Source organism: Schistocerca serialis, chromosome 2 (genome assembly GCF_023864345.2).
Source record: "Schistocerca serialis cubense isolate TAMUIC-IGC-003099 chromosome 2, iqSchSeri2.2, whole genome shotgun sequence".
In the NCBI taxonomy this organism is placed as follows: Eukaryota; Metazoa; Arthropoda; class Insecta; order Orthoptera; family Acrididae; genus Schistocerca; species Schistocerca serialis.
In genome coordinates this window covers 1,143,301,895-1,143,316,403 of record NC_064639.1, presented here as the reverse complement: position 1 = coordinate 1,143,316,403, position 14,509 = coordinate 1,143,301,895, and the positions used below count along the sequence as shown (strand labels likewise).

At 37.9% G+C, this 14,509-nt stretch overlaps 1 protein-coding gene across 4 annotated transcripts in view; it reads right to left on the bottom strand.

Moving 5' to 3' along the window:
- Window positions 1-14,509, bottom strand: part of LOC126458605 (E3 ubiquitin-protein ligase RBBP6) — a 387,537-nt gene that overhangs the window by 177,841 nt on the left and 195,187 nt on the right. For all 4 annotated transcript variants that reach the window (XM_050095761.1, XM_050095763.1, XM_050095764.1 and 1 more), the window contains one exon: window positions 12,592-12,659. In XM_050095761.1, the coding sequence (XP_049951718.1) occupies window positions 12,592-12,659 (68 nt within the window). The remainder of the gene's footprint in view (window positions 1-12,591; window positions 12,660-14,509) is intronic.

Here is a 14,509-nt window from a genome sequence, read left to right as displayed (position 1 = left end):
CACACACACACACACACACACACACACACACACATTTTAAAAATATGTTTTAATATTCTGAAAACCACAACACAGATCACAATAGTTACAAAATCCTTTCTTTTCTTTTGTCCTCGTTACTGTATCTTTAAAATACCTAATATCTAAAACACGACCAATGATTTTCACCAACATCATCATCACAGTATTAATCTGACTGCCTGAAATGTTATATCAACCTCTGTTGGTGGGAAAGAGGGGGAGATTTCTAGAAAGATGGAATGGTCAATTAAGAATGGTCATCACATCAACATCAGTTCTCTGCAAGCCACCTTCTGTACCACTATTACTTCTCCCCTTTCCTTTCATTGCAAATTGTTCACAGACAGAACAATCTGCCTTGTATGAGCTCAAATTTCTATAATTTTCCAGTCAACGTCTTTGTGAGATTTATGTAGAAGCAAGTAATGTGTTCTTTTACCCTCCTTGGAATGCAGCTCTCAGAATGTTACAGTAAACTACTCCATGATACAAGACGTCTATTGTTCTGCCTACATGGACCTGGATGAGCATTTCTCTGATTCCTTGTACCAATCAAATAAACCAGAGAAAATACGTTATCATACTCTTATTTTGATTGCCTCTCAATCCTTAGTAATCCTATCTGACAAGTGCTCATCCTGACGATTAAATGGAACTGGTCAAATAATGGATTTGAAACCCTCCCGCAATAATGATGTCCATAATTTCCAAGTATCTGCAAAAGAATATTTTCCCAAAACTGAAAGAATGCTGATGACGAAGCTATATGAAGATGTTTACGAATGCTCCACACCACATTACTTACCGTCAAGTAATATAAAAACTCAGATGCCTGTAACATTTCTTGTAGAATTACACACCAAAAGATCCAGGTAACAACCAGAAAGTATTAAATTTATTTAATACCTATGATGAAATAGTATATCCATAACAAACATAACCTTAACATAACCACCACCTATATGACAAAAGTACCAAGTCATAGCCTCTCATCGAAGTAGGGTTAAATGGGTTTAAAATGTGTTTTCTTTATTCAGATGTAACGTTGATCAGTTGTAGAATTTTGGAACATGTATTATGTTCGAGTATAATGACTTTTCTGGAGACTAGAAATCTACTCTGTAGGAATCAGCATGGGTTTCAAAAAAGATGATCGTGTGAAACTCAGCTGGCGCTATTTGTCCAAGAGACTCAGAGTGCCATAGACAAGGGTTCCCATGTAGATGTCGTGTTTCCTGACTTCTGCAAGGCATTTTTTCATTAAATGACTGTGGGGAACTGTATCAAAGTAAGAGCATATGGACTATCATACCTATTGTGTGATTGGATTGAAGAGTTCCTAGATAACAGAATGCAGCATGTCATTCTCAATGGAGAGAAGTCTTCCGAAGTAAGAGTGATTTCAGGTGGGCCGCAGGGGAGTGTCTTAGGACCGTTGCTATTCACAATATAAATAAATGATCTTGTGGATAACATCGGAAGTTCACTGAGGCTTTTTGTGAATGATGCTGTACTATATCAGGAGGTTGTAACAATGGAAAATTGTACTGAAATTCAGGAGGATCTGCAATGAATTGACACATGGTGCAGGGAATGGCAATTGAATCTCAATGTAGACAAGTGTAATGTGCTGCGAATACATAGAAAGAAAGGTCCCTTATCATTTAGCTACAATATAGCAGGTCAGCAACTGGAAGCAGTTAATTCCATAAATTAGCTGGGAGTAGGCATTAGGAGCAATTTAAAATGGAATGACCATTTAAAATTAATCGTCGGTAAAGCAGACACCAGACAGATTCATTGGAAGAATCCTAAGGAAATGCAGTCCGAAAACAAAGGAAGTAGGTTACAGTACATTTATTCGCCCACTGCTTGATTACTGCTCACCGGTGTGGGATCTGTACCAGGTAGGGTTGATAGAAGAGATAGAGAAGATCCAACGGAGAGCAGCGCACTTCGTTACAGGAACATTTAGTAATCGCGAAAGCGTTAGGGGATGATAGATAAACTCCAGTGGAAGACTCTGCAAGAGAGACACTCAGTAGCTCGGTACGGGCTTTTGTTGAAGTTTCGAGAACATACCTTCACCGAGGAGTCAAGCAGTATATTTCTCCCTCCTACATATCTCTCACGAAGAGACCATGAGGATAAAATCAGAGAGATTAGAGCCCACACAGAGGCATACCGACAATCTTTCTTTCTATGAACAATATGAGACTGGAATAGAAGGGAGAACCGATAGAGGTACTCAAGGTACCCCGCGCCACAACCGTCAGGTGGCTTGCTGAGTATGGATGTAGATGTAGATGTAGAGGGTGTTCTCTCCTTATCTAGCTCAGCTGGTGTATGAAACACAACAAAAACCTTTTAACATAAAAGTAAAAGCAACAATTTTTTTGTCCCATTTGGTGTGAAATGGTGAGGGGTGGGGTGGGGTAGGGTGGGGGGGGGGGGGGGGGGGGAGCCTTCAGTGGCAGTATTTTTTATCTTAACAAATTTTATTGAAGCACAGACATTCAATTCTTAAAAATATTTTTCTATGCGTACACAGTACACTGAAATTCTATATACATATTACTGCTTTTTGAGGAAAATCTGGTCTCATCTTAAAATTAAGAATTCCATCAGTGAACATAGTAGCCACAAATTGCTCTACAACCACATACATGATTTGGTGCTACACAAGGCCTTCTAAGTGAGGAACTTTGTAGATTCCATAGCTATTTCTGGCACAAATCCTGTGATTGACACCAAGTTTTTTTGTTAACAATCAATAATGAACTTTATACACCAATCACCTCATTACAAATTTGTATCAGCATTCATTTTAAAGTCTTCATTATTTTGAGAAGCTATTAGGGAAGGCAGAAAACCATCTGTTCAAGTATTTTCCATAAATGTTAAACTCACACAATATCCACCATCAACGATACTACGTTTGATTGAATTATATTGGAACAGATGCATACACTGATACTTTCTGCTGTTCTGATGATTATGTTGTGTCGTGGCATGTTCAGTCTCACGCAGCAAGAACACAAATTTGACATAATCTAGATTTTGTCATATATGCTGTTATTTTGTGTGGTGGCATCATCAATGTATAGTCCCATATATTATTTGAGGTTGTTGTCGTCGTCATCTTCTTCTTCTTCTTCTTCTTCTTCTTCAGTCCTCAACACCGGTTTGATGCAGCTCTCCATGCAACTCTATCCTGTGCAAGCCTCTTCATCACTAACTACTGCAACCTCCATGTGGTGTCACCGCCAGACACCACACTTGCTAGGTGGTAGCCTTTAAATCGGCCGCAGTCCGTTAGTATACGTCGGACCCGCGTGTCGCCACTATCAGTGATTTCAGACGGAACGCCGCCACACGGCAGGTCTAGAGAGGCTTCCTAGCACTCGCCCCAGTTGTACAACCGACTATGCTAGCGATGGTTCACTGACAAAATACGCTCTCATTTGCCGAGACGATAGTTAGCATAGTCTTCAGCTACTTCATTTGCTACGACCTAGCAAGGCGCCATTACCAGTTACTATTGATATTATGAGTCATGTACAGTCAAGAGCGACGCTCATCATTAATGGATTAAAGTTAAGTATTCCACCAGCTACGTCCGTTTTTCTAAAGTCTAATTTCCTTGTCCTGTTCCAGACCTCATGCCAGCCTGCGTGAGCTAAAACGCATGCCTTTCGGCTTCCTCTAGTACCCGGTGTTGGCTCTCCTGTCAACCCACAACACTCCAGCCTTTGAAACCTGCTTACTGTATTCTTCTCTCAGTCTCCCTCTACAATCCCCCCCCCCCCCCCCTTTCCAACACAAACACTAACCCCCAATACTAAAGTGATTATCCACTATGTCTCAGAATGTGTCCCATCAATCTGTCCCTTCTTGCAGTCTATTATGCCTCAAATATCTTTGCTCCCCAGTTCAGCACCACCTCATTGGTTGTATGATGTACCCATTCTATCTTCAGAATTCTTCCGTAACAGAAAATTTTAGAAGCTTGTATTCTCTTCTTGGCTTAACTGTTTATCATACACATTTCACTACCTACAAGGCTACACATGTGACGAATAACTTCAGAAAATTCATCCTGGCTTTCCGATTGTTAGATAAGAATTCCCAACACTTAACCATCAGTTACTTTGCTGTCCAAGTGGCATAACCCATCTACCACTTTTAATCTCTCATTTCCTAATCTAATTCCCTCAGTATCACCCGATTTAATTTGACTACATTCTCTTATCCTTGTTTTGCTTTCGTTGATGTTCATCTTATATCCTCCTTTCAAGACCCTGTCTCCTTCCGTTCAACTGCTCTTCCAAATCCTTTGGTGTCTCTTGATAAAATTACAATGTCACTGGCAAACCTCAAAGTTTTTATTTCTTCTCCCTGGACTTTAATTCTGACTCCAAATTTTTCTTTTGTTGCTTGCTCAATGTACAGATTGAGTAACACTGGGAATAGGCTGAACCCATGTTTCACTCCCTTCTTAACCACTGTTTCACTTTCACACCCCTCTATTCTTATAACTGCTGCCTGGTTTCTGTACAAGTACTATATAACCTTTCACACTCTGTATTTTACCTCAGCAGCCTTAATTTCTGAAAGTGTGTCCCATCAACATTGTCAAAAGCTTTCTCTAAATCTACAAATGATACAAACATAGGTTTGCCTTTCCTTAACCAATACTCTAAGATTAATTGTAAGGTCAGTATTGCCTCGGAAGTTCTTACATTTCTCCTGAATCCAAACTGATCTTCCTTGACATCAGCTTCTACCAATTTTTCCATTTTTCTGTAAAGAAGTCATTTCGGTACTTTTCAACCATGACTTATTTCACCAATACTCGCACATTACAGCATCTGCCATTTCTGTAACTGGAGCTATTACATTACTCTTGAAGTCTGAGATTATTCCACCTATCTCAAATATCTTGCACACGATGTGGAATAGTTTTCTCCTCACTAGCTCTCCCTAGAGTGTTACAAAAGACAGAAGCAAACTTACAATATTCTGTGCGAAAGTTACAGAGAAATATTATAGAAGGAGACATTACAATCTAAAAATATCTGCTACCAAAACACAAGTTGTGTCCCACTAAAGAAAATTCTATATTCAATCTAAAACTTATTGAGCTTGAGCAAGTCTCCAGTTTCAGTTATTTAGTCAGTGATATCTAACTGGACGTAGACAAAAACAAACAAACAAAATTTCAACATATATGTGGACCTAGTTAGAAAATCCACAAAATCTAAACTGTATAAAACAATGGCTGTGCCTTTGCTAGTTTATGGCTGCAAATCCTGGATAGGAAGAAAGAGAGAGAGAAATAACATACAGTCAACAGAAATGAAATTTCTAAGAACTGTCAAAGGTTGCTCAAGGAGGGGCCACATAAAAAATGATGACACCCGGGCAGAATTGGGAATTTATAATTTAAATGAGAAAACTGAAGAATACAGTGAAGAGTGGAGACAATGCCTCACACAGTTGGATGAAGACAGAATTTCAGTCATTCTAAACACGTACAAGCCCTCAGGAAGATGGTATGTAGGACATCCAAGAAAGAGATGGAGTTAATTATATGAAGTCAGAACAGGCATACTCTAAGCCTTGAAGTGAAGAAGAAGAAGAAGAAGAAGAAGCACATCTTTGCGAGCTGGCCAAGATGATACAAACACTGTTGACCTTTCACATAAAAAAATTGATGTGGTTTGTCCATCACAGGTTTGCATCAATGTACACACCCAGAAATTTAGAGCTACCAGTTTCTTTTAGAGAGACATTAATACATATTTACAATGGTATGGTGAACAGCTTGTTTTAATTGCCAAAAATAGAGATTTGTTGACATTCACCTTGAGGTCCTGACCACTGAGGTATTTCATTATTTCTGTTACCCCACTAGTGACAAAAGAGTCTAGCTCCTTATATTCTCTGATATAGAATACAACTGAGATGTCCTTTGCATAGCTTATAATATCGAAGTTAATGAGTTGTGCAATGTTGTTAATATTTATGAGGAAAAGAAGGGACCGAGGATTGATGCCTGAGGTACATCAACTATTACTGTTTCAATGGTGCATTGAAAGTTCATTATCACCTAATTTGTATGTTGGTTTAGTGCAGTGATTATGATTCTACCAGTGTGTAGCTAGAAGATACATGGATGGATCCCTGAAATGAAATAGTTTCTATCTTTTATAATTTTTTAAATAATTATTTTTTACTGTGTCAAGAGCTTTTGGCAGGTCTCAAAAACATATCTGCAGGACACACCCTCTGCTTGAATAAGCAATACAGTTCACAGAAGAGCTGTGTAGCTGCTGTGGCTGTGCTTAGCTCATTTCGAAAGTCATGCCGACAATCTATAAGCAGTTTGTGTTTCATGAAAAAGGCACTAAACTGGGACAGGCTAACACTTTTGTATATCTTACTTAAGAAGGGAATTGGTGATACAAGCCAACAGTTGGAATATCTTCCTTACTTCCTTTCTATACACTGGTTTGACAACACTCATTTTTAGAACAGTTGGATACATGTTTTCTTTAATATTGCAATCAATTAATCATGTAGGTAAGAGGTTTTGAGATGTCTTTTAGGCACATTTAAGCACAGCATAGTAACTGCACTAGATATGCTATCCCAACCACAAGAATTTCTTTCTTTTATTTTCTTTTCTTTTAAGAATGTGTATTACCTTGCTTATTTCCTGGTCATTCAGCTCCATAACTTCAAACTCTTTACAATGCTTGAGGTGACATGAGATCTCAACCTGTGTATCTTTAACACGAGTTAGTTGGTCAGCAGTAGAAGTGAAATAGTTATTAAAAATACTACACATAGTAATTGAGTTTTTCACACTGTTTCCAACATTATTCCTTATTTAAAATGGTTCCACGTTCATCTTCTTAGGGCACTGACAATACGAGGTGCATTCAAGTTCTAAGGCCTCCGATTTTTTTTCTCCGGACTGGAAAGGGATAGAAACATGTGCATTGTTTTAAAATGAGGCCGCGTTCATTGTCAATACGTCCCAGAGATGGCAGCACCGTATGGCAGATGGAATTTTACCGCCAGCGGCGAGAATGAGAACTGTTTTAAATACTTAAAATGGCGACGTTTTCCTTACTTGAACAGCGTGCAATCATTCGTTTTCTGAATTTGCGTGGTGTGAAACCAATTGAAATTCATCGACAGTTGAAGGAGACATGTAGTGATGGAGTTATGGATGTGTCGAAAGTGCGTTCGTGGGTGCGACAGTTTAATGAAGGCAGAACATCGTGTGACAACAAACCGAAACAACCTCGGGCTCGCACAAGCCGGTCTGACGACATGATCGAGAAAGTGGAGAGACTTGTTTTGGGGGATCGCCGAATGACTGTTGAACAAATCGCCTCCAGAGTTGGCATTTCTGTGGGTTCTGTGCACACAATCCTGCATGACGACCTGAAAATGCGAAAAGTGTCATCCAGGTGGGTGCCACGAATGCTGAAGGACAACCACATGGCTACCCGTGTGACATGTTGCCAAGCAATGTTGACGCGCAACGACAGCATGAATCGGACTTTCTTTTTGTCGGTTGTGACAATGGGTGAGACGTGGATGCCATTTTTCAATCCAGAAACAAAGCGCCAGTCAGCTCAATGGAAGCACACTGATTCACCACCACCAAAAAAATTTCGGGTAACCGCCAGTGCTGAAAAAATGATTGTGTCCATGTTCTGGGACAGCAAGGGCGTAATCCTTACCCATTGCGTTCCAAAGGTAACTACGGTAACAGGTGCATCCTATGAAAATGTTTGCAGAACAAATTCCTTCCTGCACTGCAACAAAAACGTCCGGGAAGGGCTGCGCGTGTGCTGTTTCACCAAGACAATGCACCCGCACATCGAGCTAACGTTACACAACAGTTTCTTCGTGATAACAACTTTGAAGTGATTCCTCATGCTCCCTACTCACCTGACCTGGCTCCTAGTGACTTTTGGCTTTTTCCAACAATGAAAGACACTCTCCATGGCCGCACATTCACCAGCCATGCTGCTATTGCCTCAGCGATTTTCCAGTGGTCAAAACAGACTCCTAAAGAAGCCTTCGCCGCTGCCATGGAATCATGTCGTCAGCGTTGTGAAAAATGTGTACGTCTGCAGGGCGATTACGTCAAGAAGTAACGCCAGTTTCATCGATTTCGGGTGAGTAGTTAATTAGAAAAAAAATCGGAGGCCTTAGAACTTGAATGCACCTTGTATTTGTCAATTTTCAGATTACTTTATTGCTTTGCTCTTAATCTGCTTCCTAAGATTAGTAATTTCAGTTTTAGAAGTCCTCTTTGCCACATTGTATTTTTCCTTAAAAATCAGCACAGTAGTCTCCTTATGATGCAGGTTTAGTTCATTTATATTCTGCCTGAGTCTGATCAGACTTGAGAGTTTAAGTCAAGGGTTACTTCCATTAGGTAGTGTTTAACTACATTCTGGATTTCTGTGAAAGGGCAGTAATAGTCATAATGTCTCAACAAGGTTGGAAAGAATCTATCCCATTCATTGTTATATGCTTTCACTCAGTATACAGAATCCCATTTCTAAATCCCATTTCTCCTCTGGTAGTTAATGACATCAACATTTTATCGATTCGAAGTTCGTTTCTGCTGAACAACCTTTCTTATTTTTGGCAGAGTTGAATTTGTGTGTTCAATCACCTGACAAAAGATGTCACAATCAAGATACTGTAATTTTCCTTATCTATAACATTTCTGCTGATAAAGCATAATCCACTCTAGTGGAGCATGTACCTGTTACTCTAGTGTCTGAGCTTACTACATTCAAAAGATTTTACGAGATTAATGTATCAGTGAGCTTTAAGTGTATTTGAATTGGCAGCTATTAAAGTCACGAGATATAGTACCATCATTAGGACCAGTGTGGAAAACTGTGCTACTAAATACATTACGTCAGCATTTAAAGGGTGATATACTTTATGATTAGCTAACAGAACTTTACTGTGGAGCACAACACTGGTCATTTTAACAGGTCTTTTTTTTGTGTGCTGTTAAAAAAAAATTTCTTGAACTGCTGCAGCAAAACCCTGCATCTATGGACCTATTGTTTAGGAAATTCTATTTTTAACAAGCATTTCCATTCATCCTGGCGAAACTAACATAAGAACAATGTTATTTTTCCCCACTTTTAATGAACCCCACTTTATTCCTTAAAAACAGAATTTTTACAGATGTTTTGTAAACTGAAAAATCAGATTCTAAGTGGTTCATAACATTTTTGAGTGAGTTTCTAATCTCTCTACATTTTGTTTCACACAAGCCGTAATTTTTGTCAAAAGATATAATAAATGGTTCCACCAGTCAGTAACTATGTGGATTGTAGTCAATAACTTGATTTCCTTCATAGCGATACTGGCAGATGTGTTGAAAGAATCAGAAATGAATATCAATGCAGTTCGGGTCATGTGATGTGATGTCACAGTCACTGAGTCTACAAATTACGAAGCACAAAAAGTGCAGTTATTTGTTTACTGAATGATCAAAGTTATCGATTTTACTTTTGTGGAATTATGGCCTGCAAACATTAAAAGGCGACTATCATCCATGATGTTGGCGACAATACTAACATAGACATTTCAGACATGGCAAACAAATATGATTTAGTGCCGTCTACATGTGTGGCATATTCAAAAATAAGGAAGCATTCTTAAATGATGTAGCTAATCATTCCTATGCACCCAAATGGGAGGAACATTCTGTTGCCTACATTCAGAGATGTGAACAATATTTTGCTAATGTAGTTTTGAGGACTGAGAAGAGGAATTATTCCTATAAGTGGAAACAAACTGCAAGAGAAAGTTCATAAAATTGAAACTGAAAATTTCAGTGGATCGAGTGGTTGGCTGAATCGTTTCAGAAAAATATCATAATCTATCATTTCAAAGTGTAAATGGAGAAACTGGGGCTCTGGTCAAAGTAAGTGTAAACTATTGGAACAAAATTACATTTCCGTGATTGATACGGGACTGTGACCCCAGATACATTTTCAACAATGATGAAAACTAGCACCTTTCATGATTTACTATCGTTAAGGAAAAAAAATGCCACAGAGGTAAAAAAAATAAAGAAAAGGTGACGACTCTACTACATGTAAATAGTGATGGAAATCAGAAGTTGCTGCCACCATTAACGCCCAGGTGTTTCCAAAACATAAAAATGCTATTTTGTACTGATGAGAACAGAAGCAGATCCTGGAGACGTCAGAAAACGCAAGTCATTTTCAGCTTGTAGGTATCAGCATGATACACTTTGTTAAAGCCACTATGCTTATGTCTGATACTGCCTGGAGTTCTGTAACAGGAGGTCTGCAACAAACAGACTCTCTTAACTCATTTCACAAAGGATGGCTGTGATATATGAGTTGCTGCTAAAGACAACACAGTTTCAGAAGAAGGATGGAGTAGCAAAACTGATATTTCTCAAAATTTAACATTCAATGACACTGTTATGATGCTGATATCCTGACTTCCATACAAGAGACTGATTCAAGTGAAATGCTTACAAAGGAACACGTGTAGGAGATGGTAGTGACAATGAGGAAGACAAAGAAAAGAAGCATGTTGCATCACATTTTCCTGCTGCTGTGCAAGCAACTGGAACTCTCAGTAATTTCTTTTCCTCTTTTAATGTAGATTAGTTAATTCCAAGTTATATCAACCAGCTGGAGCAACAACTTCTTTCATTACAATGTGCTGGAAGAAGAAAGCAATAAAGCAAACAAGACTTCTTGATTTTTTTTTAATAAAGGATTTGGGTTGCAAAAAGTATAGTAATTGTATATTTGCTGAATATAAGTTTGTGGCTCACACTATTGGTAATTTTGTAATCAAACAGTGCTTATATCACCTAAACATGCTTTAACTATGATCTCCATTGTTGTTTTACTGTATATGTCTCCTACACAAATTGCCACACCACTGTCTTTCTGACAATGCCTGAAACAACTGCACTAATAAGCAACTTTCCACTCTATTATTTCACTAGATTTTAGACCATGTTCAGTTACCACCAACAGATGTGGTGAATGTTCCTCTATGAATATCTGCAACGAGTACAGTTTGTTGATGAGAAATTGAACATTAAAATGCATTACACTTCAGGGTGTTATCCCTTCTTGTTGATTTACTACTTTGCATGAATCACTTTTATGCAAGTTAAAAATTTTATACAAATTGTGTTAACTGGGGCTTTAGTACTGTGTTGAAATGACTTTTTACTTATTTCATAGTCTGGTTTTCTTCACATGAACAGTACTGAGCACATCTCAAGTACTTCCACAAACACTAGCATGATAATACTTTCTTCCCAAAATAGCCTTGTGGCTTCAGATTAGACAATTGGATCCTCTTCCTTACCAGCTTTGTCGCACAATTCACATAACTAGAAACTGTCTTAGCCTCTCCCTTTCTGCTTATGTGAAGCCTATGGGCTGTGTCTCCCTCACGATTCATGCAAATGTACAGTGTTTAACTTATTACACAGTTTTCTGACTCAGAACTGTAGAACTGTGCTGCTTTATTTATACAGGACACTGTGGCAAATTATGTCTCAGTCATGTTTATGATGATAACATTCATCTTAAATTTTTCAGGAAGTTTGAATAAAAATGCCTTAAGTCACAATTCTTTCGTGTTCTACTAAATTACACACAATACAGTTACATTCACTGCTGCGAAATATAGATAACATTGAATTAAATAATTTCACAATAAGTTTCTTAAATATTGCACAGGGTTTCCCTCCTTTCATTTTTATATACACTGTTACTACCATCTACTACTACAAGATACTCGTATTTTTTAGCTGAATTGACTCTGCTATGATATTCCCCACTAACGCAATTAACATGGCCCCAATGTTTTGAGGGTATATTTTCATAAATGTGTGTAACGGAGCCTTCCCTATGGCTGCTGGCATACAGTAGGAGTTATCTGGTGCACCTTTGCAGCAGGAAGTTCATTTACTAACCATTGTTTTCAGAATAATTTAATTATCTGGCACAAACACAATTATTTCGAACATAATTAGCGGTTTTGGTTGACATCAGTCACCCTCCAAATATGAAACACAGGCTGTGATTCAGTCCCATCACTGCAGAAACCACACTCACTCAGTGGTGGGGCTTTTCATCAGAAATAAACATGACTGTGCAATTTAATTAAATTATTTTCATAACAATCAATCACTCTGGTCTCCAGCTCAATGGTGCTGCCATTCTTTACAAAATACCATTATTCATTCATTAGTTCTGTACATCTTAAAATTTCGTATTTTCTTGCACATTTAAATTTCTGCTGATATTCATTCAACAATGAAAAATGAATTGTTTGATATGTTTGTTACACTGTACAATAAAAGGAATCAATTTGATTTCAATGTAAATTTAAATAAACGATGTCTGTCAGTTATCACTGTCTTCCACAACCAAATTCACAAACAAAACTGAACAACCTATTTTAATTATTCAAATTGAAAAATATTTAAAAGATATAGAACTGCTTTACCTGATTCATGAGGAAATGGTGCTGAACCATGTTCAAAATTAGGTGGTGGAACACGAGGAGGGAAACCACTGGAAAAAAAAAGAAGTAACTCACACACCAATAAAAATTCCCATACACATACAATTTACAATATACAATAACCATGAAAGAATATCTAGCTCCTCAAATATCATAACAACTGCAAAATGCTCTCTAGTATGCTTTATTTGTCAGTGGAAATACTAACTGTGCATATCACTCTCACCTTACCCCACTTCTACAAAGTGTTATCATTACTTTGGTTTCCTTTTCTCTTTCTCTTCTCCATATATTTGACATAATTTCCACGAACAGGTTAACTGTACGACACTAGCTTCAGAAACTGGACGAAATTGTAATATGGGCTTGTCTGACACACACACACACACACACACACACACACACACACACACACACATACACACACATATTTAATGTCCATTCGATAATGATATCATTACAGACACAGCAAAATCAATGATAATGGAAAGATGACACAGGAAACTGACTGTGCCCTTTTAAAGGAAACACCTTGGTGTCTGGCTTAAGCGATTTTGGGAATTCATGGAAAACCTAAAATAAATCAATCAGAAATCCAGGATGGAATAACTACAATATTATGAAAAGAATAGGTTACTACATACCACATACAGGAAATGTTGAGTTGCAGATAGTCACAACAAAAAGACTCCTATACAGCTCAGTTTTGCGCCAAAAGGCCATGTCCTGAAGTACAAAGCACAATTCATACTCATTCACACAAGCACAACTCACACACCGGTGACCAATGTCTCTGGCTGCTGCAGCCACTGTCATTCTATTGCACCAGTAGTATGATCATCCTGGTGTAGCGCGAACGCCACAGAACCTCAGGTATCTTTAACCATACATCATTAATCTATAACTGTCATCACCTACTTACTATGTTCTGCAATTCCCAATATTCATATATTTATCAATTTCATTACATTTACTGAAGAAAAGTAATAGTAAAATTATTTTGTTCATCTTATTCCTTTTACACTTGTAAATTTTATTGCTATATTCTACTCCTGTACCTCTTTCAGAATGGCTACACTGTATGTCATTGAATTAAAAAAATTAAAAAAAAAGAACTTGCCTAAGAGTATTACTGGAAAGAGAAATATTAAGTAGTATAACACTAAGTACAATTATAGAAAATTTGGTGAAGAATGTGCCAGTTACCCTCAAAATACCTTACATGCCATAGTTACTTGTCAAAACTGTGAGACTATAGAAGTGTACTGGATACTAGTAATTTTGAAGTAAAGGATACTCTAACAAATTAGTTATAAAATGCCGATGAAAATACAACCATAAATGAATTTCAATTGCTGCAACAGGTTATCCCGTCACAGCAAATGGAGAGACTTGCATCCATGCAACTGATAGTCAAATTATTAATAGTTATAGGCATCCACAATCACAGATCTCTAAAATGCTCTATGAGGCTAGTCTCAGCTACTTTATCTAAAACGGGAATATTTGACTACTAAGAGACTCACAAATTAAAAATGTGTAAGAGACTGTGCATGTAGTACGGCTTCTTCTGTCTGGGCTTCATGTAAGAGTCTATAATATGGACAAGTTATGGATGTGTGTAGGATTGGGGGGAGGGAGGATGGGGGATGGGGTGGAAGGGGGATTGTTCAAGTCCCTCCCACCCTTTTGCCATGTTTAAAATTAAAAAATCCACATCTACATCTACAGTAGAAACATACTTTGTACACCAATGTGAATGCATAGCTGATAGTACTTAGAATTTTGCCACTTGTGGTGGGTCTTCTTGTTCCACCATATATGTAGCATGAGAAGAATGTCTTCTTAAATGTGACTGTCTGCACTGCATTTAGTCTAATCTTGTCATTGGAGGGTCCAC